Source organism: Brachyistius frenatus, unplaced genomic scaffold (assembly GCF_029030835.1).
Source record: "Brachyistius frenatus isolate BFR_SWC_R1_liver_20210118 unplaced genomic scaffold, ASM2903083v1 Contig_66, whole genome shotgun sequence".
Classification (NCBI taxonomy): Eukaryota; Metazoa; Chordata; class Actinopteri; family Embiotocidae; genus Brachyistius; species Brachyistius frenatus.
In genome coordinates, this window is record NW_027210665.1 from 11,468 (window position 1) to 32,731 (window position 21,264).

General features: G+C 45.0%; 1 protein-coding gene across 1 annotated transcript; it reads right to left on the reverse strand.

Moving 5' to 3' along the window:
• Window positions 1–341: 341 nt before the first annotated feature.
• Window positions 342–21,073, reverse strand: sestd1 (SEC14 and spectrin domains 1). The gene is made up of 19 exons (XM_069706903.1): window positions 20,806–21,073; window positions 18,269–18,338; window positions 18,028–18,136; window positions 16,664–16,754; window positions 16,444–16,557; window positions 12,227–12,340; window positions 11,969–12,063; window positions 11,831–11,886; window positions 9,899–9,985; window positions 8,461–8,618; window positions 7,162–7,284; window positions 6,321–6,515; window positions 5,894–6,008; window positions 5,644–5,809; window positions 5,068–5,149; window positions 4,841–4,963; window positions 4,006–4,197; window positions 3,633–3,736; window positions 342–3,091 (listed from the first exon to the last, which is right to left on the reverse strand). The coding sequence occupies exons 2-19, from the start codon at window positions 18,336–18,338 to the stop codon at window positions 2,815–2,817; spliced, it is 2,271 nt and encodes a 756-aa protein (XP_069563004.1). The 5' UTR covers window positions 20,806–21,073; the 3' UTR covers window positions 342–2,814.
• Between the last annotated feature and the right edge of the window lie 191 nt (window positions 21,074–21,264).

Genomic DNA, 21,264 nt, shown 5'->3' on the forward strand with positions numbered 1-21,264 from the left:
ACATCCTCTAGTTGCGCCCTCTACTGCTTTTGCCTTGAACTCCATTTGTTCTAAATGCCGAACTTGTGGTCAAATTGGTTCGAGATTGTTTTATGTGAGGGGACAGCTCAACACACACAGGATCACCTCAGGTATGGAGTATTAAGGGTAGCCGTGGTAACCCACCTGGCCACACGGTCAGGCCTCTAACAGCAGCCGCCTTCTGTCTACTGTTGAAGGACTGACAGAGACTGTTACACGTTAAGTCTTTCTCGCTCTGCCTTGCTGTGTTTTATTAGACAAAAATCACACATAAAAAAAGAAGAAAAGAAAAGAAAAAAAGAAACACAACACCCCAGACAGCAACTTCCAAAGCTTCTTTAGTTAAGAGAATGATCTCGCCAAGATGACACAGTGGATGTCATTGAATGGAGGACAGAGAGCAAGACAGTTAGCGGTTACACTTACAGCAGCAGTTATCGGTCAAAAGTACCAACCAATGACAGAGAGGCGTGTTGGATTCAAATCAAATAAATACCAAAAAAAAAAAAGGAATCTTTCTATTCTGATGTCGCCACGTCTGCAAAAGACCACCAGTCTTAACAGCTTCATGTCTGGACAGACACGGTCCGCTCGGGGCCCTGTGGTGAGTCTGGGTTAGATTTGCGTCGTGATAGCAGAGTGTTTCTTTAGCGCGGAGTCGTTGAAAGGCGCGAGCATCATTTATACGTTAATGTTACGATGTCGACGACCAGTCCCGGAAACGATTTTTAAAAAGAAACATCCACTCAGCGAGCTTAAAGTCAAACCGGAAAATAAAATTCATTTATGCAAAGAAATCTGTTTGTTCTCTCCTTGGAAGTTTATTTCCATCGGGTTTTTTTTTATTGAATTAGTCAAATCTGGAATTGATCAAATACGGAGCCACGGAGGCGTCAAACAAAATTGTAGTGCATGATTTATAAATTTCCACTCTAAACTTGAAATCATATTCAATATTTTGCCTCCTCTCTGGCTGAGAGCAGTAAACGCCTCTGATGCCGCGCATTGGGTCGGCTGGAATTTAGAAAAAGACGACTAAAGCCATTAGAAACCGTCCGCAATCCCGAAGCTGAGTTTGTAAGAACTGGAGGACATCTGTGGTGTCACAGTCCTGTAAAAAGTACATCCACATGGTTGTCGGAAAGAAAACTGTATCGAATCCTGGCGAACCGTCGTGAGAGCCTGATACAGGCGAGACGAGACGAATGACAAGGAGATGCTGTGAATTATTTATTTTGAGAGCATTTATCTGCTGTGGTCTCTGGTGAGCGTTAATCTGGTATCAACTGGTAACATCTGCGCTGCTCAGGCACTAAAATAAGTTTGCTACGCGACTATTCGGACCAAACTGGTTCGGTTTCTACCAGCTGGCGTCCGACGACGTCGCGTGATGCTCGGCCCCGTCTGGGATCTTAACGCTCCGTACGTTGTTTCGTATCGTGGAACCACAGAGTTAAAGTACGGCATCAATCCTCGTCGACGGCTCTGCTATCAGCACATTTTGTACCCATGGAGACAAAACAACACCCCCCCCCCCCCCCCCCCCCCCCCCCCCCCCCCCCCCCCCCCCCCCCCCCCCCCCCCCCCCCCCCCCCCCCCCCCCCCCCCCCCCCCCCCCCCCCCCCCCCGTCGCTCGTGTAAAACATGCCGTTGGTTTTGAAATAACGCGAACAAAAAGCAACATCTGCCAGGAATCCGATTTCGCTGTAGATTAAGTAAACTCGACAGCGATGCTTATAACAGTCGATGCAAGTACGATCAGGACTTCTGAAAACAGGAAGAAATGGCTTGTATCCATGTTGGTAGGATATTCAAAAAGATGTCCACTCGATGGCGCTGAAACACGGTCGCTGACGGTGTGTTTCTACGGTTTACTACTGTCGTCACCTCCTCCCATCTCCTGGTCGTAGAAAACAAGGTATGATTATCCTACATATGTCATGTAGACTGAGGTTCATTTACCCTTTATTTCCCCCAAAAACTGCTAACAAAAGGGATCAAACCTGTAACATACCTACCACTAGCTCGGGGCTAGGAGTAAGGCACACACGTTTTTAAAATATACTGTAACAAATATTGGAAATGTTTTTTTTTTAATTTTTTTACTTTAAGCTGCTTGAATGTTTTTTGTTGTTGTTGTTTTGTTTTGTTGTCGATGCTCTTTGGGGACTTGTAGTTTGACTCGTCCGCTCAAGTTGCTGTTGAAGAGTATTTAATCGACAAAGCAGGTCGTTTTCAGCTCGTTTGTCCTGATGATCCAACCAGCGGGGTTTCCATCTCCGCGTTAAAAAGCTCAGTCACGTGACAACGTCCACGGGAGAAAATGAACAGGACTGTTGATGCAGGAACGACAAGTTGGAAGAAAAAAAAAAAAAAAAAAAAAAAAGCACCATGGAGGCTCTGCCCACTTGGTTGAATGAGGAGGAGGAGGAGGAGGAGAGGTATTAGGTGTATGTTAGGAGGCTTGAATATTAATTATTCCAGTAAATAATTCCAGTATTTTACATTTGTTACGTTTGGACCGTGAGCGGCCGCTGATCTTCCGGCGCCGACGGCTCTCACAGTTTCTGTTGAAAGGATTTGTAAAAGCATGACGGAGAAATCGCATCCAACATGTTCATCCTCTTGCAGGATAAAAGGTGAAGCGGTGGAGCCTTAATGTAAAGAAAATGCCAGCAGTAAGAAAAACGTACTGCCGCAGTTGGACGAGCAACCGACAGAGAGAACACAATCAGCAGCCCTTCGCTAGCGAGCTTCATTAAGGCTGCTTGGTTTGACGTCATCAGCAATCCATTAGCAGTCCTGCGTAGCCCTCTCTAAGTCTTCATCCTGTTGCCCTGCGTCCTCCTCCTCCTCCTCCTCCTCCTCATCCTGCTCTTCTTTCTCGCTCAGTTCCTCGCCGATTACATCCAGCCGCACCTCCTGTCCGTTTAGCACCTCCTCCTCGTCGTCGTTGTGGATCCTCGCCTCCTGCAGCTGCAGCCGCCGCTCCTCCACCAGCAGGAGGCGCTCCCTGACGGCCTCCGCCGCCGCCGCCGTTTCGCTGGGGCTCCCAAAGTACTGCTCGCTCCTGAAACCACAAAAACTTGCATCAGGAGTTTGTAGGATGCCTTTCAGCATAGTCACGTTATGGGAACACGCATCCCATGCGAGCGCTCACACTTAACACTGGTTTAAGGTCAGCGCAGAATTACATCCGAGAAACTTTATGACCTTTCAGCTTATTGTTTTGGTTTTTCCATCCCGCGATTTTACCGTTTTCGTTCAGAGCTCTCGTGGCGTTGTTTTTGACTGCGATGGGCGTCTTTTCAGTTACACACCTTTTAAAAAGTGCAACATCTAGCAGATAAAGAGTGAGATATTTTTCTCTGGAGGTGGTGGAGACCAAAAACGGAGCTATAACGGAGCGAATTCTGAACGTAGATTCATCACTAAAAAGTTCACTGCATCATCTTCAAAAGGTGATATTAAGTCTGTGTCTTCTTTTCTTTGTGCCAAGGGGCCCGAAGTATCATGTGACTTAACAGGTTTAAAGATAGGATGAGGCATATAAAGCGGTGGTTGTGGTTGAGAGAAGTCTCGGGAACAAATGTACGTCAGTGTATTTGTACCCATCAGGGAAGATGATCGGCATGGTCAGTCGGTCCAGCAGAGTTTTCCCAGAAGAGTCGACTTCATCCAGATAATCTGCATCCACACATTCCTCCTGTAACACCTGAAATACAGTCACAACAAAAAAAATACATGTACTGAAGGCAAACGTAAACTCCAGTATACGCTACCGCTGTGTACGACCATATACTACTGACTATGTGGCTGCGACCGTCCCCCGTGATGCAAATTTTGGCAACTGCTTCAACAAGTGTGCTGGCCACAGATGCACCAGAACCCAGAAGGTCACATGCATTTGATGTCGACACCATTGCCAGGCATCATCTGAAAATATCGGCATGTTTGTGTGTCTAACTGCTGAGCCCGTCTCACCCGCTCAGCGGTGGTGTGGAAGTGCAGAGCCAGCTCCAGTCTCTGCTGTCGCTCCTCGGCACTGACGCTGAACTGCTTCCACACTCGGTTGAGTCTCGGCAGAGTGTCTCCGGACGAGCGCGTCGTGCAGCGCAGAGACTGGCAGAGGACGACGGTCGCCTGCAGCAGCTGACGGCCGTAGTCGTAGGTGCTCTGAAGGAAAAAAAAGACGAGGAGAGTCCGTCAGCCTGTCTTTTTATTTTGTTTGCGCCCTTCCCAAACATAGCTCTCTTTGGGCTCAACAGCTAATTAATTACGTTTGTTTTTATATATATATATATATATATTAAGCCAGCCCCTAGCGGTTCTCAGTGGTACTGCACTCTAAGGCACTTTGACATCGGCGTCATCTTTCAGACCTGGAGACTATTTCCATTTTTATGCATTTATATGTATATACAGTCTGGTCCAACTTTTACAGTGTCTCAGCTCTGCTTTCTGTTCGGTGTTAACAAGCTAAACTAAGATGGTAAACATTCGCCCGGATCAGTTTTCTTCACTGTGAACAACAATCTGGCAACTCGGATCGTATCGGCGTTTGCCCAGCCACTCTGAAGGGGCGGACCAATTAGCGACCGGTATCGGGGTTAACCGCATTTGTCCCTCCTTCACTGTGATTGGACGGCTGGTGACAGCGACAAGGGCAACTCTCAGTGACCGCTGAAAAAAACGCTGAACGCTCAGCGCAGAATAAACGCTCAGCACCTCGCTGCCGTTCATTAAAATCAACTTTAAAAACACGCTGTGTGTCGATATTTTTTTTTACATTAACGGAAGAATAAATGAAGTGTCTCACCTGAGCGACGTCCACAAACTTCCTGTGTTTGTCCAACATGGTCCTGGTCTCCTGAGATTCGTCACCCAGTCTGACGTGAGTCTTCAACAAGGCGTCCAACAGCTCGCTGAGCCACTCGACTGCCTGACACACACACACACACACACACACTGATCATCATCTCATCAACACAGCAAGGGCACGGATGTGTGTGTATTTTTGTGTTGCTGTGTGTGTGTGTGTCTGACCTGTAAAGCGTCTTCTTCACATTTAAACAGTTGGACCATCTGTAGCATCTTCAGTCTCCTCACGTCCACCATGTCCTCACACCTGCAAAACACACACACACACACACACACACACACACACACACACACACACACACACACACACACACACACACACACACACACACACACACACACACACACACACACACACAGTTAAAGGCTTTATTCACACAACATAACCCCTACAGGTTGAAGTGATCATTACAGTGTTGACCAGAAACAAAAAAAAAAACACTGATTCTCATCAATAATGGGGCTATAATGCCATGTTTGTCCTGAAGGTGGTGCTAGAGGTCATTCAAATTCAATCAATTCATCCTCTCGGGAGCAAGAATGTGAGTTTTACTTTGAGCGACCAGAACAACACGAGGACCTCTAGCGTCTCCAAGGTCATCGGCCGACAGGAGGGAAAGTGTCTGCCCACGTTTTAACAATGCAGGGCCTCTAGTTGTAGAAAGCTTAAAACTCAGAATAACTTCTTGACATCATATCTAAAAAATAAAAAATAAAAAAACAGCAAAAGAAGAAAGTGACCTCTGCTTGCGGAGCTGCATCTCCTCCATCACAGACTGAACTTGCTGAACATTGTCCGGCTCCCCTCCGGCTGGGCTCTCCGTTTCCTCCAGGGACCACGCCGGGTGGCTGCACATCTGCTCCATCACCAGCGCCCCCTTCTGACGCAGCGAGGAGAGACCTGCTTCTGCAAGAGGTGGATACGGTTCACGTTACAGAGGGAGGCCGCCGCAACCCGTCGTCATTCTGGAGAAAAAAAATCAGTACAAACCGACGGTCTGCAGCTTCTCCTCCAGCAGTTTGAGGTTTTGCTGAATCGACGCTCCGTCGGCCGGAGCCACGTCAGCACAGAGCATGCCCAGTAGACCGTCCAGCTGCTGGGACAGCTGCGGACACAGACAGAGCTGTTAATGCTTTTTTTTTTTTTTTACAGCATTTGCACACATTCAGTTTACCTCCCCAACAGCTGCTAATAAAAGTTGGCACATTAAATTGTGTATTTTAATTTTTTTTTTTGCTGGAGCTATGTCAACCTATATTGTGCTAAAACAATTTCCTGGACCCATCTACTGAACACAAAAAAGATCAAACTGAAAACAGCCTGCCATCTGAATATCCAGCAACTGATCCAGTGTGTGTGTGTGTGTGTGTGTGTGTGTGTGTGTGTGTGTGCGTGCGTTGTTGTGCGTGTGTGTTACCTCCTGTGTGGTGCCGTGGAAGCCCTGCGCCGCCTGCAGCACATTTTGCCGGCTCTCCAGGTGAGCCGCCTGTTGGTAGCAGACGTCGCTCAGCTGCTGCTGCAGCGCCTTCAGCTCCACCACTTCCTCCTCCTCGCCGGCACTGAGCAAGGCAGCGATCTGCTGGTTCAACTCCACATACACTGCAAACCACTCCTGCACACACACACACACACAAATACAGAATCAGCCCACAGCTCATATTTACCACACGTGTTTCCCATAGTGCACCGACACAAAGCAGAAATAACACCCGGTTTGCTGATGGGGTTTTGAGGTCCCCAGTCCGGCAGGGAATACTAACTTCATGTTCATCGTTTACTAGTTTAGAAAGGTGCTGACTCAGCAGTGTAATCATGTCGTAGTGTCGGATTGTTTTGCGTTTATGTTTTATTTGTTATTACCAGGGTGTAGAAGTATTGAGTTGAATATTTTAACCTGTTTGGGAAATACTTTTATCTGCTTTCTTGCCGAGTGTTTGCCGAAAAAGACGGATACCAATCTCGTGTCTCTCTGTTAATTAAGATGGATATAGTTCGCTTGGCTTAGCATAAAGACTAAGCGCCGGGGGCAATTGTTTATACAAATTAAACAAAAAAAAATTATGAAACTTGTTGCTATTTTGGGGCAATGTTCCTAACAAAAGACTCTGAAGCTGCTGTTCTTCTTCAATCAACACACTGACGGCACAGATTAAGATTAAAAGGACAAACCCCACTCAGATCTGTAATCAAGCCCAAATCTGACTCATCGGTTTGTCACATGACGACATGTGTGTGTGTGTGTGTGTGTGTTTCATTACACTGTGCTGGCTCTCGATCTCCTCGTGCTTCTGCTGCAGGGCCTGAGCCGATCGCATCGAGTCTCCGATCGCTTGCTGAGTCTTCAGTAGCTCTGAGCCGGGACCCTGCAGCCAGGTGACCACCTGAGAGACAGACAAACACAGACTGAGTGAGAGGAAGTACAACAGGCACTTCTACAATTTGGAGGGGAAAGTAACTGGTTCTTATCAAGCTTGTGTACATCAAACACTGTATTTTTGTGAGGATTTTCAATCTCAGTGAGTCTCTGATCTGCAGTGCAGCAGAGCCACCAGCAGGGGGCGTTCACATGCTACCCAACATATCACACATCATGTATATCAAGATGTTCATTCTTCACAACTCTTTCTTTATATAAATACAGATATATTTTTCAACCACTCTCTATTTTCTTTAACATTAAATGACATGTTTTAATAGACAATTAAAGGGTCATTCTGGTGATTTATCATTTATACTTTCGAGGCGGAGAGGGTCAAACTCTCTGGGATCCTACATTTCCCATGATGCAACTCCACATGTGTCTGTCTGGTGAATGCCCACATTTTTCAATCCCTGCAGCCCACGTTTGTGACAAAAGATGCCCGTTCGAGATGTGGAGTCTCAAGTTGAATCGGAAATAACGCTGGTGACATCACGACGAGGTAAGCAGGGTTGCATGTGTAACAGTGGTGAAGTGGCCATTTAAAATCAGGTGTGTGTGTGTGTGTGTGTGTCGTAATCATGACTTCATTGTATTTATCAGGTCAGTGATGCCTTAAAGTGCTCACACACACACACACACACACACACACACACACACACACACACACACACACACACACACACACACACACACACACACACACACACACACACACACACACACACACACACGGTTCGATCCAGAACTAGGCCACCCCATCCCCCCACACGACGACGACGACACCACCACCACCACCTCAAATCCTCCAGGCCAGCGACCGACATGTTTCGGTTACCGTGGCAACCACAGGCTCATCTCCAAGACGGTGGAGTTATCCATCGGCGCCTGCGGCAGCACGAACTCCACTGGCCAAAGTCTACTCTGCACTGAAGTTACGCGAAGCATAGAAGCTGCTCAGTGACGCCGTTCCTGAGTGTCAAAGGTCAACGACGCCGAATAGACTAAAGAGGCGGATGATGTAGGGCAATGTATGCAGTTGCTGGTGGGCATATTTACATATGTATAACTGCAGACTGAGAAGCATTGATGTATTTGACTCCACTTCATATGTTCAGATGCACATGTATGTTTTTACCTGCATGACCTTGGTGTGGATCTCGTCCAGCTGGGTGCGTTTGTTTCGCTGCCTGCAGAGCTCCTGGTACCTGGTGTACTGCTCCCTGAGCGAGTCCAGCAGCTTCATCACCTGCGGCTGAGCCAACAGCTCCTCCTCCATGGGACGCCACGCCGGACCTGGAGGTCAGAGGTCAAGAGGTCAGACAGGGGTCAGGTAGAAGATCTGAGGGGTTACTAGTCCAGGATGCCCCCTGCTCTCTGGTCTAAACGTGCAAAAAGGTGCCTGCGATGGCTTCTTCTCAGGTCATTGAACATATCGTGCAGACACTGAACAAACATGTGCACCCATGTGTCCCAATGATAAGAAGCTTTTCTGGAGAGATTTCTACTCTCAAACACTGAAACTGTATCGTGGTGTTTATCCAGCCACAAGAGAAGCGGTGAGGTCCCACACTGAAGTCTGTGCAGGGTAGTGAAGTTCTTGTACACTATATATGTACATGTATTAAAAACACAGATTTATCTCAATAATCTTCTCACTGAGGCAGTAAGCCACCCACAATCTAGTCGCTTAATCCGTTAAGTTAAATCACATCTTCATGATGATATTTAAACACATGATCACTTAACAAAAATACATCAGATAAGGATAAATACACTTTAGATAGGGATTCCTCCGTCATTCACTAAGCCCCGCCCCTTAGTTACTGTTGCTACCTTGCAAATTGGAGCAAACGTTTGCTTGAAAAGTTGGTTTTAAAATGTGTCAGACTGATAATCAGCACAACGCTGTCTGAAGCTGTTTAACACGCATGACACTGATTAATAAAAAGCTTTCTACTTGTGTTTTCTATATTGTTCTTTTTTTTCTTTCTTTGTTTTTGGAGCTGACAATGTTGTTGTTTGTTTGTTTTTTTTCAAATAAATGTCATCCTATTTTTTCCTACGTTTTATCCATCCTATGTTTCGCCATGCCACCTTGCAACATTTTTAAAGTACCGCTGACTGCAGTTTGGGGCGGCAGTAAATGTGGGCGGAGTCAAAAGTTGACCACACATTTTTACTCCCAGTTCAAAATGCCATGGGAAAACGCTAAACATTGAAGCAAGTTCACACTATTAATACCTTTTATTGTTGCTGCTAAAAGAGTCGTTCATGTGAAGAGTTTCCACGTGGACACAAAATCTCACTTTATTTGTCAAATAGTTCTTGGTGTCCTTTCACAATACTCGGAACTCTCGCACTCTATACAGCACCCATTTACACCGCCTCCTACTTCAGTGTCCTACGTTGTACCCTGGAGCAGATGAATGACTGCATTCATCCGTCAAACTCCAGCAAAATTTAAGTACAGAAAACAAAACAAATCAGTGGAGACACCGTCCAACTTAATTCATGCATCTATCCCGCACATCTGTCTGGAGCTGGACCAGCTCGGTGACAGCTGACTTCCTCACCTCCCTGTCCTCCTCCTCCTCCTCCACCTCCTCCGCCCTCAGATCCGTTGAAACGCCGCTGCTGCAGCTCCGACAGCAGCTCATGACCTGCAGACAGACGCGCGCGCACACACACACACACACACACACACACACAGAGAGAGAGAGAGAGATAGAGAGAGACGGAGGGTTTGAGATTTGAGAGGCTGTGAGATAAAAACAAAAAAGCATCTGAAAACAATAATGCGTCAGTGTTTGTGGACATGCTGTTACATTATGAACGGAGCTGGTGGAGGGAGGAGCATGGTACCGCAAACAAAGACTCCTTTCACCTCGGCCCCAACACACAGACACAGACTGCTCAGTACAGTGAGCACACATCCATCCATCCATCCGTCCATCCGTCCATCCCTTCGTCACTCATCCAGCCTGAGTGTCTGTTTATCTCCAGCAGAGTGTCTAACACCTCCTTCCCTCCTCCGCCCAGGTCAGGTTGAGCCCAGACACCGAGTCTGCATTCACAGCTGCATTTTCACTGCACAGAGCTCAAGTGAATCATGTATTGTTTTTATTTTGAGCTGTTGTTTCTACATCTTTGGAAGAATCTCCTTAAAAACAGCGCATTCAACCTTTTTTTTTTTTTTACAATTTATTTACCTGATTTGATTCTGGTGAGAAAGTAATTACAGCAGTCTTAAATCACAATGTTTTTAAAGTGGGTCTTAAAACAATCATAGCGTGCTAGAGTGGACACACATGGACACTTCTGGTTGGAGACCCCCTGATGTAAGAGCTGGAAACACAACCCACACTGGTATTGCATTCAAAAGTCCTTGTGACCAATATAATGCTTGATGGGAATCCTCCAAACACACCACTTCTGAGGCTCAATTCATAATTAATGACGGGCTTATTTTCAGATGCAGCGCCAGAAAACGAATAAGAAGGAGTGACTTTGTAGAATGACACCATGATGACTTGTAGAAAAAGTTTACTGACTTTGCATTTCATGAGAGAAGTTGAATGGGAGTCTATGGAGTCTTTTTAGAGCCGACCACTAGTGGCCTCAGCAGTTTATGGCACTTTATCACCGTTACGTTTCAAACCAGGAAGCTACGTCCACTTTTATATCCAGCCGACACTTAAAAACCCAGCAGCGAGGAAGCATTTAATCCCCGCCAGTCCTGTTAGACCTCCCGTCTCCGTTGATATCTCTAAAAGCCGTCTTAGAAAACTTTCCTGAAGTCTTTCTAGAGTCATCGTGCAGACCTGGCAGGTCCCACTCTGATTTTAGTTCAGTAAGCTTAATTGATCTCCACTCATGTTTGTGTTCCCAGCAGACTGCGGTCGTGTTTGCGAAGCCCTCTGCTCCACGTTTGCTGTTTTTAAACATGCTCTATTAATTTTTCTTGTATCAGCCTGCTTCTGTCTTGAGGACAGGAAAGTGATTGTTCGGTCAACCGTCACGTCTGCGCTTCATTATGGAGATCTCCATCCTACTCGTGCTGCTCGCTCGACCTGAAAACTTGATGCGGATCATCAGCGAGCTTCGTGTTTCACTATCGGAGAGATGCGATCGCGACCGCTGTGTGCTATTTTAAAAAAAAAAGTAGGTTGATCCTCGATTACAGAAGGAAGAAAAACTCCTTTCTTTCATTAAAGAAGCTGCCGAAGTTCATTATTTCTCACCACACCAGATCTCAGGAGTGTTTAACTCAATACTGAACTGACCTCCTGCTACTTTGCTCATTAAAAAAAATTGAACCACTTACACTTTCAAACCGTACGGCGTCGTCACGCTGGCAGATTTTATACTTCAAAGCTATTCACTGATCTCTGTGATTGCCTCTAAAGTCCTGTGGTTATTTCTTTTGCAGCAGTGGTAAAAAAAATTCAATCGCATTTAAGCATGTGCATCTGAAAGAGGATTAAATGAGAGGAAATGATATTTACCGGTCTGCAGGACAGTCTCAGGGTCAAAGGACGGCAGAAGGGCACAGTCAGCTGACCTGCAGAGGACACACAGCTCTGGATTTAAACTGCAGCTGTCTGCGTGTGTGCGTTTGTGTGTGTGCGCGTGTGCGTGCATACTTGTCCTTGTCCACCGAGCTGCTCTTGTCACCGTCGTTGATAATTGTCAGCTCGTCCAGCAGCGACGTCGACTCCTTTGTGAACTTCTCGAAAACCTGCAGCAAATGACAAAAGGCTCAGTGCCGGTGCCAGCTTACCATGGCAACAAGAATGTTAACTTTTAATAAGGAAAAAAAAAAAAAGAAGAAATAAATACATAAATAAATAAATAAATAATAAATAAATAAATACATGGATCTGCTGAAATAAAGTAGTTACCAGTCTCTTGCCGAGCCAGTCGCTGTGGTCGTAGTCCAGACTTCCTCCAAAATCGTCCGTCAGCTGACAGGGTTCGATGTAACGCGTCAGCTTATTGGCCGAAACCAGGATCACCTGATAGGAAGCAGCACACACACCAAACACGCAACATGTGAGCCTTTTTGCAGCCAGCAGTCATATCGGTTGGCCAAACACAACACTAGCCATCAATGATATCATACAAGTTATTAACATGCAATTAAAACGGCAGCTTTTGTGAATTTAAAAACTGCCATTCAAGTTTCATAAGTAATTAAAATCCAACCTTAAGGATAAACTTTGTAAAACATCCAGCAAAAACACAATCAAATATTCACAGTTTCTATGTTAAAACACAGTGCTTTCATTTATAATTTATATCTATCATCTTATTTGAGCTGTGAAATAGAAACACTCTGATTTCCCAAAAATATATTAGCAAAACATTGAAATTAAAAATGAATCCATGTGTTCTTTCTTCAAGTGAAACTTCCACAGTTGATTCCCTGAAAAGCATCTATCAATATCATCGCTATGACTTCAGGGCAGCTGTCTATTACAACCTGTACTCTTGAATAATTCAATATCCTGAAGGATGTAATGAATGATTGGCAACAACGATGAGGGCTGATGCGAGTTTATTCTTTCTCTCTTCCTCGATTCGATCCGCCAAGATCGAGAATATTTCAAAACAAAGAGAGTAAAATACAGAAGTGTCTTTTAAAACCAGACAACCCCTTCGATCAGAATCTGTTCATTGATCAGCCATCTGATCTGTTAGTTAAACAGGTAGCTATAATCACCAGCAGAAGCTCGACAAAGATTTTTCTCTTTGTTTTTTTTTTCATTCTAAGTCCATCTCGGCTCATTTAAGAAAAAAATAGACCCAGATGTTTAACTTGAACAGCTGTGCGGTCGCCTTTATTTATGATGGTGAAAGTCTCAGACCTGCAAACTAATTATGGGTTTTATTTGAGGTCTTTTATTGTGAACTTTGCTGCTTCCTCACATCTGTTATCTTTTAAGAACTTTAACAGGTAGATTTGGAGTCGCAGTAAAACACACGGGGCAGATGAGACGCTGGTGAATGATGAGGGATTCCTCAAAAGGACGCTGGACTGAACTACATACACGTCGATCATGCTCACGTCGCTCCGATGTGTCCCGACCAGAGGGGGGAGGGGGGGGTCAAGACACGAGGAGGAGAGCGGAGGGAGGGGATGAGCGACGTTAGAAAGAAGTGTGTGAAGCTGTGACAATTGATGCGATGCCGCATCGGACACGTTACCTCTCCAGAATTTATGACGAGTACAAAGAATCAGCCCTTGTTTACTTGACAAGTAGGAGCCGCTGCAGTAAACACACACTTGAGGAAAAAGTTCCCTCTGAACACAACTTTTCCTCTCAGAAGTCAAACTTTAAAAAAAAAAAAAACAGAGCTCTTGGAATCACAAGACAAACTTTTCCTTTCGGCTTTCTATATCTGGAGACGCAGCAGTCATGCGGTTTTTACCAAAGACCGTCTTTTTTATGGACAAACATGTTTCGCTTCGACTTCAAAAAGAACACATGAACCAGTTTTGGGTGTGTCTGTACATGTTTTATAGGGGGGTGTGTGTGTGTGTGTGGTGGGGAAATATAAAGCTTAGTATGACCATGTTTGTCCTGGAAATGTCACGATACACGGACGGCAAGTATGGATATAGTAAATAAATAAAGTCATCAGGTACGTGTAGCATTTCTGAGAGGAGTTAATAACAGTGAGGTTCAGTCTGTCTGCTTGATGATCAACATTAAAAGTGACTGAAGTGAGATCAACACACTGAAAACTGGATTTTAGTGGGTTAAGCAGATGTTTTTTTTTGGGGGCGGGGGGACAAAACTTGCACTTGAAAAAAACCTCTGGTGGGACCCCAACCCTCATGTTTCATCCTCCATCGGGTGGTATCGCTTCATAAAGCACTTTTAACTGCATTTGAAGTAGTGCTTTACAAATAAACCTGGAAAGACAGCTGCTGGATGAGTGTGTCCTCCAGTTGGCAGTGTGTGTGTGTGTGTGTGTGTGTGTGTGTGTGTGTGTGTGTGTGTGTGTGTGTGTGTGTGTGTGTGTGTGTGTGTGTGTGTGTGTGTGTGTGTGTGTGTGTGTGTGTGTGTTTATTTAAATGTAAGGTCAGACATTGGAGCAGCTGTACAGCACACACCCCACTGTGTCATCCACAAGCAGACTCCATACTTGAGATGAGTCACATTTCAGCACCATCACTGTAATCCCCCTCCCAGCAGCTGTGTGTGTGTGTGTGTGTGTGTGTGTGTGTGTGTGTGTGTGTGTGTGTGTGTGCGTGCGTGCGTGCGTGCGTGCGTGCGTGCGTGCGTGCGTGGTAGATGAGCGCTGTCACAGAAGATCTCTTCTTTCAAAATATATTTAAACACTCATAGAAGCTGCATGATTTGGAGTTCATGACTGACACGTGTGAGGTCCAACAGAATTCAAAAACTGTTTACATTCATAAAGTGACTCTTAAAAGTCGGAGTGTCCTCGAACGCAACAGCAGGGACAGTTTTCCCAACAGTCTTTGCTCTCAGCACACAAAGATAATTACGCCTTGACTGAGAAAATATCAAGTCATCTTGACGTTGACGGTGATGGAGTGTCTTCCTGCAACAATTTTCAAGTTGCCACACAGACTCACCAACTTGCTCCGGTTACCGTGGCAACAACCGTGGAGCCAACATGGCTGCGAAAATCTGGGTCACTGTGACTACTGATCTCTGTCAGTAAAACCATCTGTTGTAATGCAGGGGGAGGACGGCCAAATCACAAACAAACACACACACACACACACACACACTCGCGCACACGCACGCACACACACACACACACACACACACACACACACACCATTGATCCTGGCTCAAGTTTCAAGCAGCACTCAGGACAGTTAATGCACCTGGTTATCATAACGTGCTCAGCTTCTCCTAGTTTGATATCAGGTAACAACACAAATCACGTGTGTGTGTGTGTGTGTGTGCGTGCGTGCGTGTGTGTGCGCGAGTGTGTGCGTGTCATTGTTTTAGACCAACATGTCCTCAAAGGACGAAAAACTGCAACTACAAACGGCCCCGTTTGCCTCTGAAATGAGTCCAAAGTTCGAGTACAGAGTGAGATCTCCTCTCTGTGACTGCAGCAACTCCATCCTCCAACTGTGGCCGTTCACAACAGCTAGAAACGCTTCTATCTTTAGTGCTACCTGTATGTGAAAAGAAGAGGCCGAAAGGTGGACCCAAAGATTTCTCACCAGCTGGCACAAAAGAGGATGAAGCCTCCAGAGGCAAACGGCACAGGGAAATCAGAAGACGTGCAGTCGGGTAAACTGACTTGGATTCAGCACGAGAAGAATGTGAAAGAAAATGAAAAGCACAACTTCCTCTATTTTTATCTGTCCCACATCTGTTTACTTCACTCACTGATTAAACAGTCTCAAGAGTCGAGAGCCATGCCAGCAGCTCGGAGAAGCTGCACTTCAGCAACGCTGGGATGGCATGCTCACAGTGACAATGTTAAACATGCGAGAGTTTAATGTTTATTATCTTAGTTCGTGTTTCAACACAACCACAAAGTACAGCCGAGGTCGATGGGAATGTCAACACTTTCGCAAATATTGTGTGCAACATTGCAAGTGTTGGGACAATTTAATTCATCACCCCGAGGGACGTCGACGTGTCTCTGTGGCAAAGTGGAGGAATAACAGACTTTCAACCACAGAGCCACGCTGCTACCACGACCAAAACATGACACTGGTGTTTTCTCCGTTCCCTTTTAATGAGATGCTGTAGAGCTGCAGAGAAACCTCACACTAAAAGGCTCACATGGTTTTTCCAAAGTTCAGGTTGTGGAAAAGCACCTGGTTGCAGTTTATCACGTTGCAGCAGTGGAAACTGGAACCAAACTCCACTCTTAACAATTTGAGTTTTAGCAGAGATGATGTTCTGGACTGTACCCAAGCTCTGGAACCGCTTCCACACTGCAGCTAATGCACGCAACCCCTCGAGAGGCTCAAGTATAAAAAAAAAAATTAAAAAAATATGTCTGGTTCACAAGAAAAATGAGTCCATTTCAGGTTAAAATCTAAAAACAACCCTCTACTTCCACAATCCTTTCAGTTAGCTCTCAGCGCCGGAGAGGGTCCGCGGAGACTCACCTCGAAGCCCAGGCGGTCCTTCTCCTTCCAGAAGCAGAAGTGCGTGACCTTCTTGTCCCAAAACTCGTCCGGCTTCACCACGCAGACCAGCGACACCTCGGCCGGGATCACGTTCTGAAACGATATCGATAGCGTCACCCGTCTGCTTTTAAAGCCCCGACAAACTAATGCAGTTAAAGCGAGGCACGCGGCCCGGAGCCACGTTTAATGCGTCTGGTACCTGCAACATGAGCACCACAGTCTTCACGATGTTCCACTGAGACTTCCGCCCGTCCACGATAACGGTGAAGCCGCGAGCCTTACATTTCTGACTGAGAGAGACAGAAAGCTTTTAGTATCATTAACACACATAGAGCCTCCTGTTCATACGGTGTTTGGGTGAGCAACCAAACTCCATTCAAATTGTTTCTATTTTGTCATTAAATTCCCCCATAGAAAAATAACACCCGAGTTTTCCACATGGGACACGTGATCACATTTTTAACACATGTTGCAATGTACAGCACGGAGAAAATATGTGGAAAGTTGTTTTTTTTTTTACATGGGAATCTACATTCACACGTTAAACCATGAAAGTGTTCTATAAACCTCTTTATTCTACACGTGAACTTCATGTTTGTTTTCTGTGAGGTGTGTGCAGACTGTGACTGTGTGGTGCTGAATCACAAGCTGGATTTTGAATGCAATCAGGGCAACAACTAACAAATAATAATTCATTCATGAGTAATCAGCCGACTAGATTTTCATCAGTTTGTCATTAAAATGTCAGAGAATGGGGGAAATGATGATCAGACCTCAATCTGTTGTTTTGTTCAACCAAAGATATTCAGTTTATTGTCCTTCAAGACATCTGCTTGAGAAAACAATCAATTATTTAAATCCATACTCGTTATTTTTGTGTGAATCCACGGACGAACGGATTAATCTATTAATCATTGCGGTTTCAGATTCGATGCTGTTTTATTGTCAGCTCACGTTCCAGATGTCGGCTCATCCAAACACTCGCAGACTTTAAACCGCAACCATGTGCACTTTTGGATTTAGTTGCAAAGATAATTCCAGTTAATTAGTTCTTATTTTAGTAGCCTGGGATGTCATTTCTAGCCACGTTGCTGCTCTAGTCTCAGCAGTTATTTTGGTAAATACCACGTCATCATGATGTAAACAGCAAAAACTGCAAAAATATGAGCTGAATATATGGTATTGGTATTTTTTCTGGAAGTTTCATTTATAGAAGTTTTATGTTTGAGAACTAAATATTTTAATATTCTCAACATTCGGAGTGAAACGTTGGGACGTACAGAGTGGTGCTGCTTTAGATTTATAGAGTTAGTTGGGGGGGGGGTGTCTCCTATTCAGGCTAATAGGAGCCATGTAGACCCACGTTGTGATAAACTGGAATCATCCTTTAAGCTTTTTGCAGTACAAGAACATGCTGCACTGCCACACTGGAGCCAAGATCTAGCAGCTCTTCACAGAGAAGTTCAAAACAAACTTGTCCAAAGATATTTAAAGGAAATAAATAAATAAATAAATTGTCTAATTTATTTATTTTTTTAAACGCTTCCATATGCGTGTTTGTACCTGGGGATGCTGAGCAGGTAGTCCAGTGTGGCGCTGAGCTCCTCCATGCTGGTCTGATCTGAACTCAGAGGGATGGTCAGGATCAGACCACTGCGCCGGTCTTTGCCCCCTAAAGAGAGACGGACCGTCAGAGAGGAGAGAAGTCTGAACACCGAACAAACCACTGCATGAAGCTGGGATGACAAAGTCCCGACTCGGAGTAACAAGGCAAGTTTTTTTTTTTTTTTGTTTTGTTTTTTACCTGACAGAAACGCCAGTTTCTTCTTGAGGATGGGGAGGATGGTTGTCGCTTCCATGGTAACGTTGGACATCTGTAAACACACACATATATATATATCTATATATATATATAACATGTTTGTCCTTGCTGGCAATAACGAGACGTCTTCCTAATGCGACTGTAATGTACAAGATGAAGACAATGAAGTCTGTGGTACAGTGGATCATGTCCTCCTCATGTAGATGATCCAGCGTTGGATTTGATCCTCATACCTGGACATGAACAGCGTGGAAAAGTGGGACACTTTAGATCTGAATTCCTCTCGTCCCACAAGGCTCAATTTCACTACAATGATCAAGTTTCTTTGCAAACCTGAAAATACAAGCGGACTACATGGCTCTAAAATAACATCAGGTTGTTTCTTGGTATTTCTGCGATAACAATATTCTTTAGATATTTCAAAATACTGAAAAATATGTCGTGATTTACAGTCATCAGGGAAACATGCAGTCCAGTTTCAGACACTAGCCCACAGGTTCAGACGCTAGTCTACTGGTTCGGACGCTAGCCCACGGGTTCGGACACTAGCCCACGGGTTCGGGCGGTAGCCCACGGGTTCAGACACTAGCCCACGGGTTCAGACACTAGCCCACGGGTTCGGACGGTAGCCCACGGGTTCAGACACTAGCCCACAGGCTCAGATCCTGGTCCACTTGCTCCGCCGCTGCTTCCCAGCTCGGTGCTACTAGATTAGAAAGTGAACGCTCACCATATCAGGAAAATTCTACAAACACAGCAGGTGAGAGCAGAAATCTCGCAGCTCAGATGACAAACACACTGCGAGTTGCAACAGGAGCGTAACAGTCGTGTTACAGGTGATACAAACAACTATGGACTCGCTGTTAAACGTCGTATGCAGCGGAGCAGATGCACCACAAACCCCACAGCTCAAAGTGTCATAGGAATATCACGTCAGACAGCGCGGCGATTTTCCAAAAGGATTTTCTTCTCCGCTGGCATTTCTCCCGGCAGATTCAGATTCTTGGCTCGGCGCTCGGCTCGGCCTGCGTGTCTCATCGGTGTTCGTGCAGTTAAAGCAGTCAGCCAGTAAATCAGTCAGCTTTCATTCCTGTCAGTTTGTTGCTTGTGTTTAACATCTGTGTTGTTTCAACGCTCGCTCTGCACTTTGCATCATTTTCCTCACTCTGTCGTGTAGAGATTGATACCGTTTTTATGAAAAAAAAAAAAAAAAAAAAAAGAATCAAACTATTCGATATCTTCTTTTGATGTCACCTTTGAAGTTCTCAGATTAACATATTATAGGCGGTTTTCAAAGGAAATTTGTGTGCAGGACTATTGTTTGGAAAGGCACAGCTGAGTCTTTGCTAGTTACCTGGCAACTACACAATGACAACAAGAAAACAAAGAAATCCCTTTTTTTTATTTTTTTTTATTGCATTTTCACATTTTCACTTCTTTTACTCCTCCTTCTACTTTTTACCATTTTGTTTTATTTTAGAGATGTTTACTGTAAATATGTTTAATATGTACATGAAGCATCTCAGGCACAAGAATTTCAAATAAGTTCTGCCTTAACTTGATACAATTATTTATTGAAATAGTGACTTTGACAGAATGTGGCAGCGACACATTAAAACACATCTTGTTTTAGGTTTTTAATTTGGAGTGGATGTTTTTTTTTTTCCAATCATTATTTGATGTTCATTTATTGTTCATAAATTATACCTATTTCCTCACTCAGCTTTTCACAGCGAGTCATGTTTTTGGCCAAAGTTGGACCGATTTGTTTATTTTTACATGAGAAATGAATGCATTTGGTGTTTTTTCTCCCTGCTGTTCTCCAAAGGTTTGCAATAGCGAAGATCGAGCAATATCTGCATTTCAATTCTGATTGCAGCTGTGGAGTAGTTACTGCGTGCTGTTTGTCATATGGGGATTAGACCACACCCACACAGTCCTCGTGAAGCAGCTGAGTATTTCAGAGCTGAATACAAAAACGTGAAATGCTTAAATCCAAAGTTTCATGTTAATAGTTGTTATTTTAGTCCTGAATATTGGTTGTTAAGAGTTTTCATTAACACTAATATTCTGTCATTTCAATTTGTATGTTACTTTCACACAGTTTTCAGTGCAAGTGTTTGTCAGTTATTGTTTTTTTAAATGTGTGGTTATTTGTATATTATTGTCAATATTTTTGTGAGAGCAGTGGAAGCATTAGTGATGATACATGATCTGTTTGCTGCAGCACGAGTCAGTCGGTCTGTCCTGCTGCAGGGCTTCACCTTCATCCTCCTCCTCCTCTTCCTCCTCCTCAGCCTGCCCGCCTGCGGCCTGGCTGCGGCTGCAGGACGGACCCGGCCCGGCTCGGTTTGTCTCGGCTTGGTTCGGCTCGGCCCACAGACACAATGACCTACATTGAGCAGCTGGAAGCTGCGGCAGCTGCGGCTCTGACCGCCGTCACCGCAGCGTCGACCCACTCAGCATCGACAACTTTGAGATCGATCAGCAGTCAGTATTGATCCGGCGGATTTTCTTACCTTTTCAGTCAAATCTGCAGCATTTCATACTGTCCCGATTTTTTTTTTTTTTCCCTTCCTCCCAGTCTTCCTCCTCTTCTCCTCCGTTTCTCCTTCTCCTCTGCAGCTCTTCCTCTCCCTCCTCCTCCTCTTTCTGCTCTCGGGCTGATTTACCAGCAGACACGGAATCTGTTTTACATTAAAAAACACTGAAGATCTCAGTTTGTTCTCCGCTCGCTTGGAACAACAGTGAAAACACGCACCAAAAGCAGGCGGTGGAGCTCGCTGCTCTGCGCAGCCTCAGTGAAGCACAATCCAAAAACGAGACTTCCGGCAAAGCCACATTCAAAATAAAAGCCCCGGAGGAAACGTCGAGGGATGGAGGGACATGTTTCTCCACCTTTTCTCCACATTTCACAAAAGCAGCCGCAGCCCTGCATATAGTTGTATTCTGTTTTTCCAAAAAGTTCATAAAAGCCT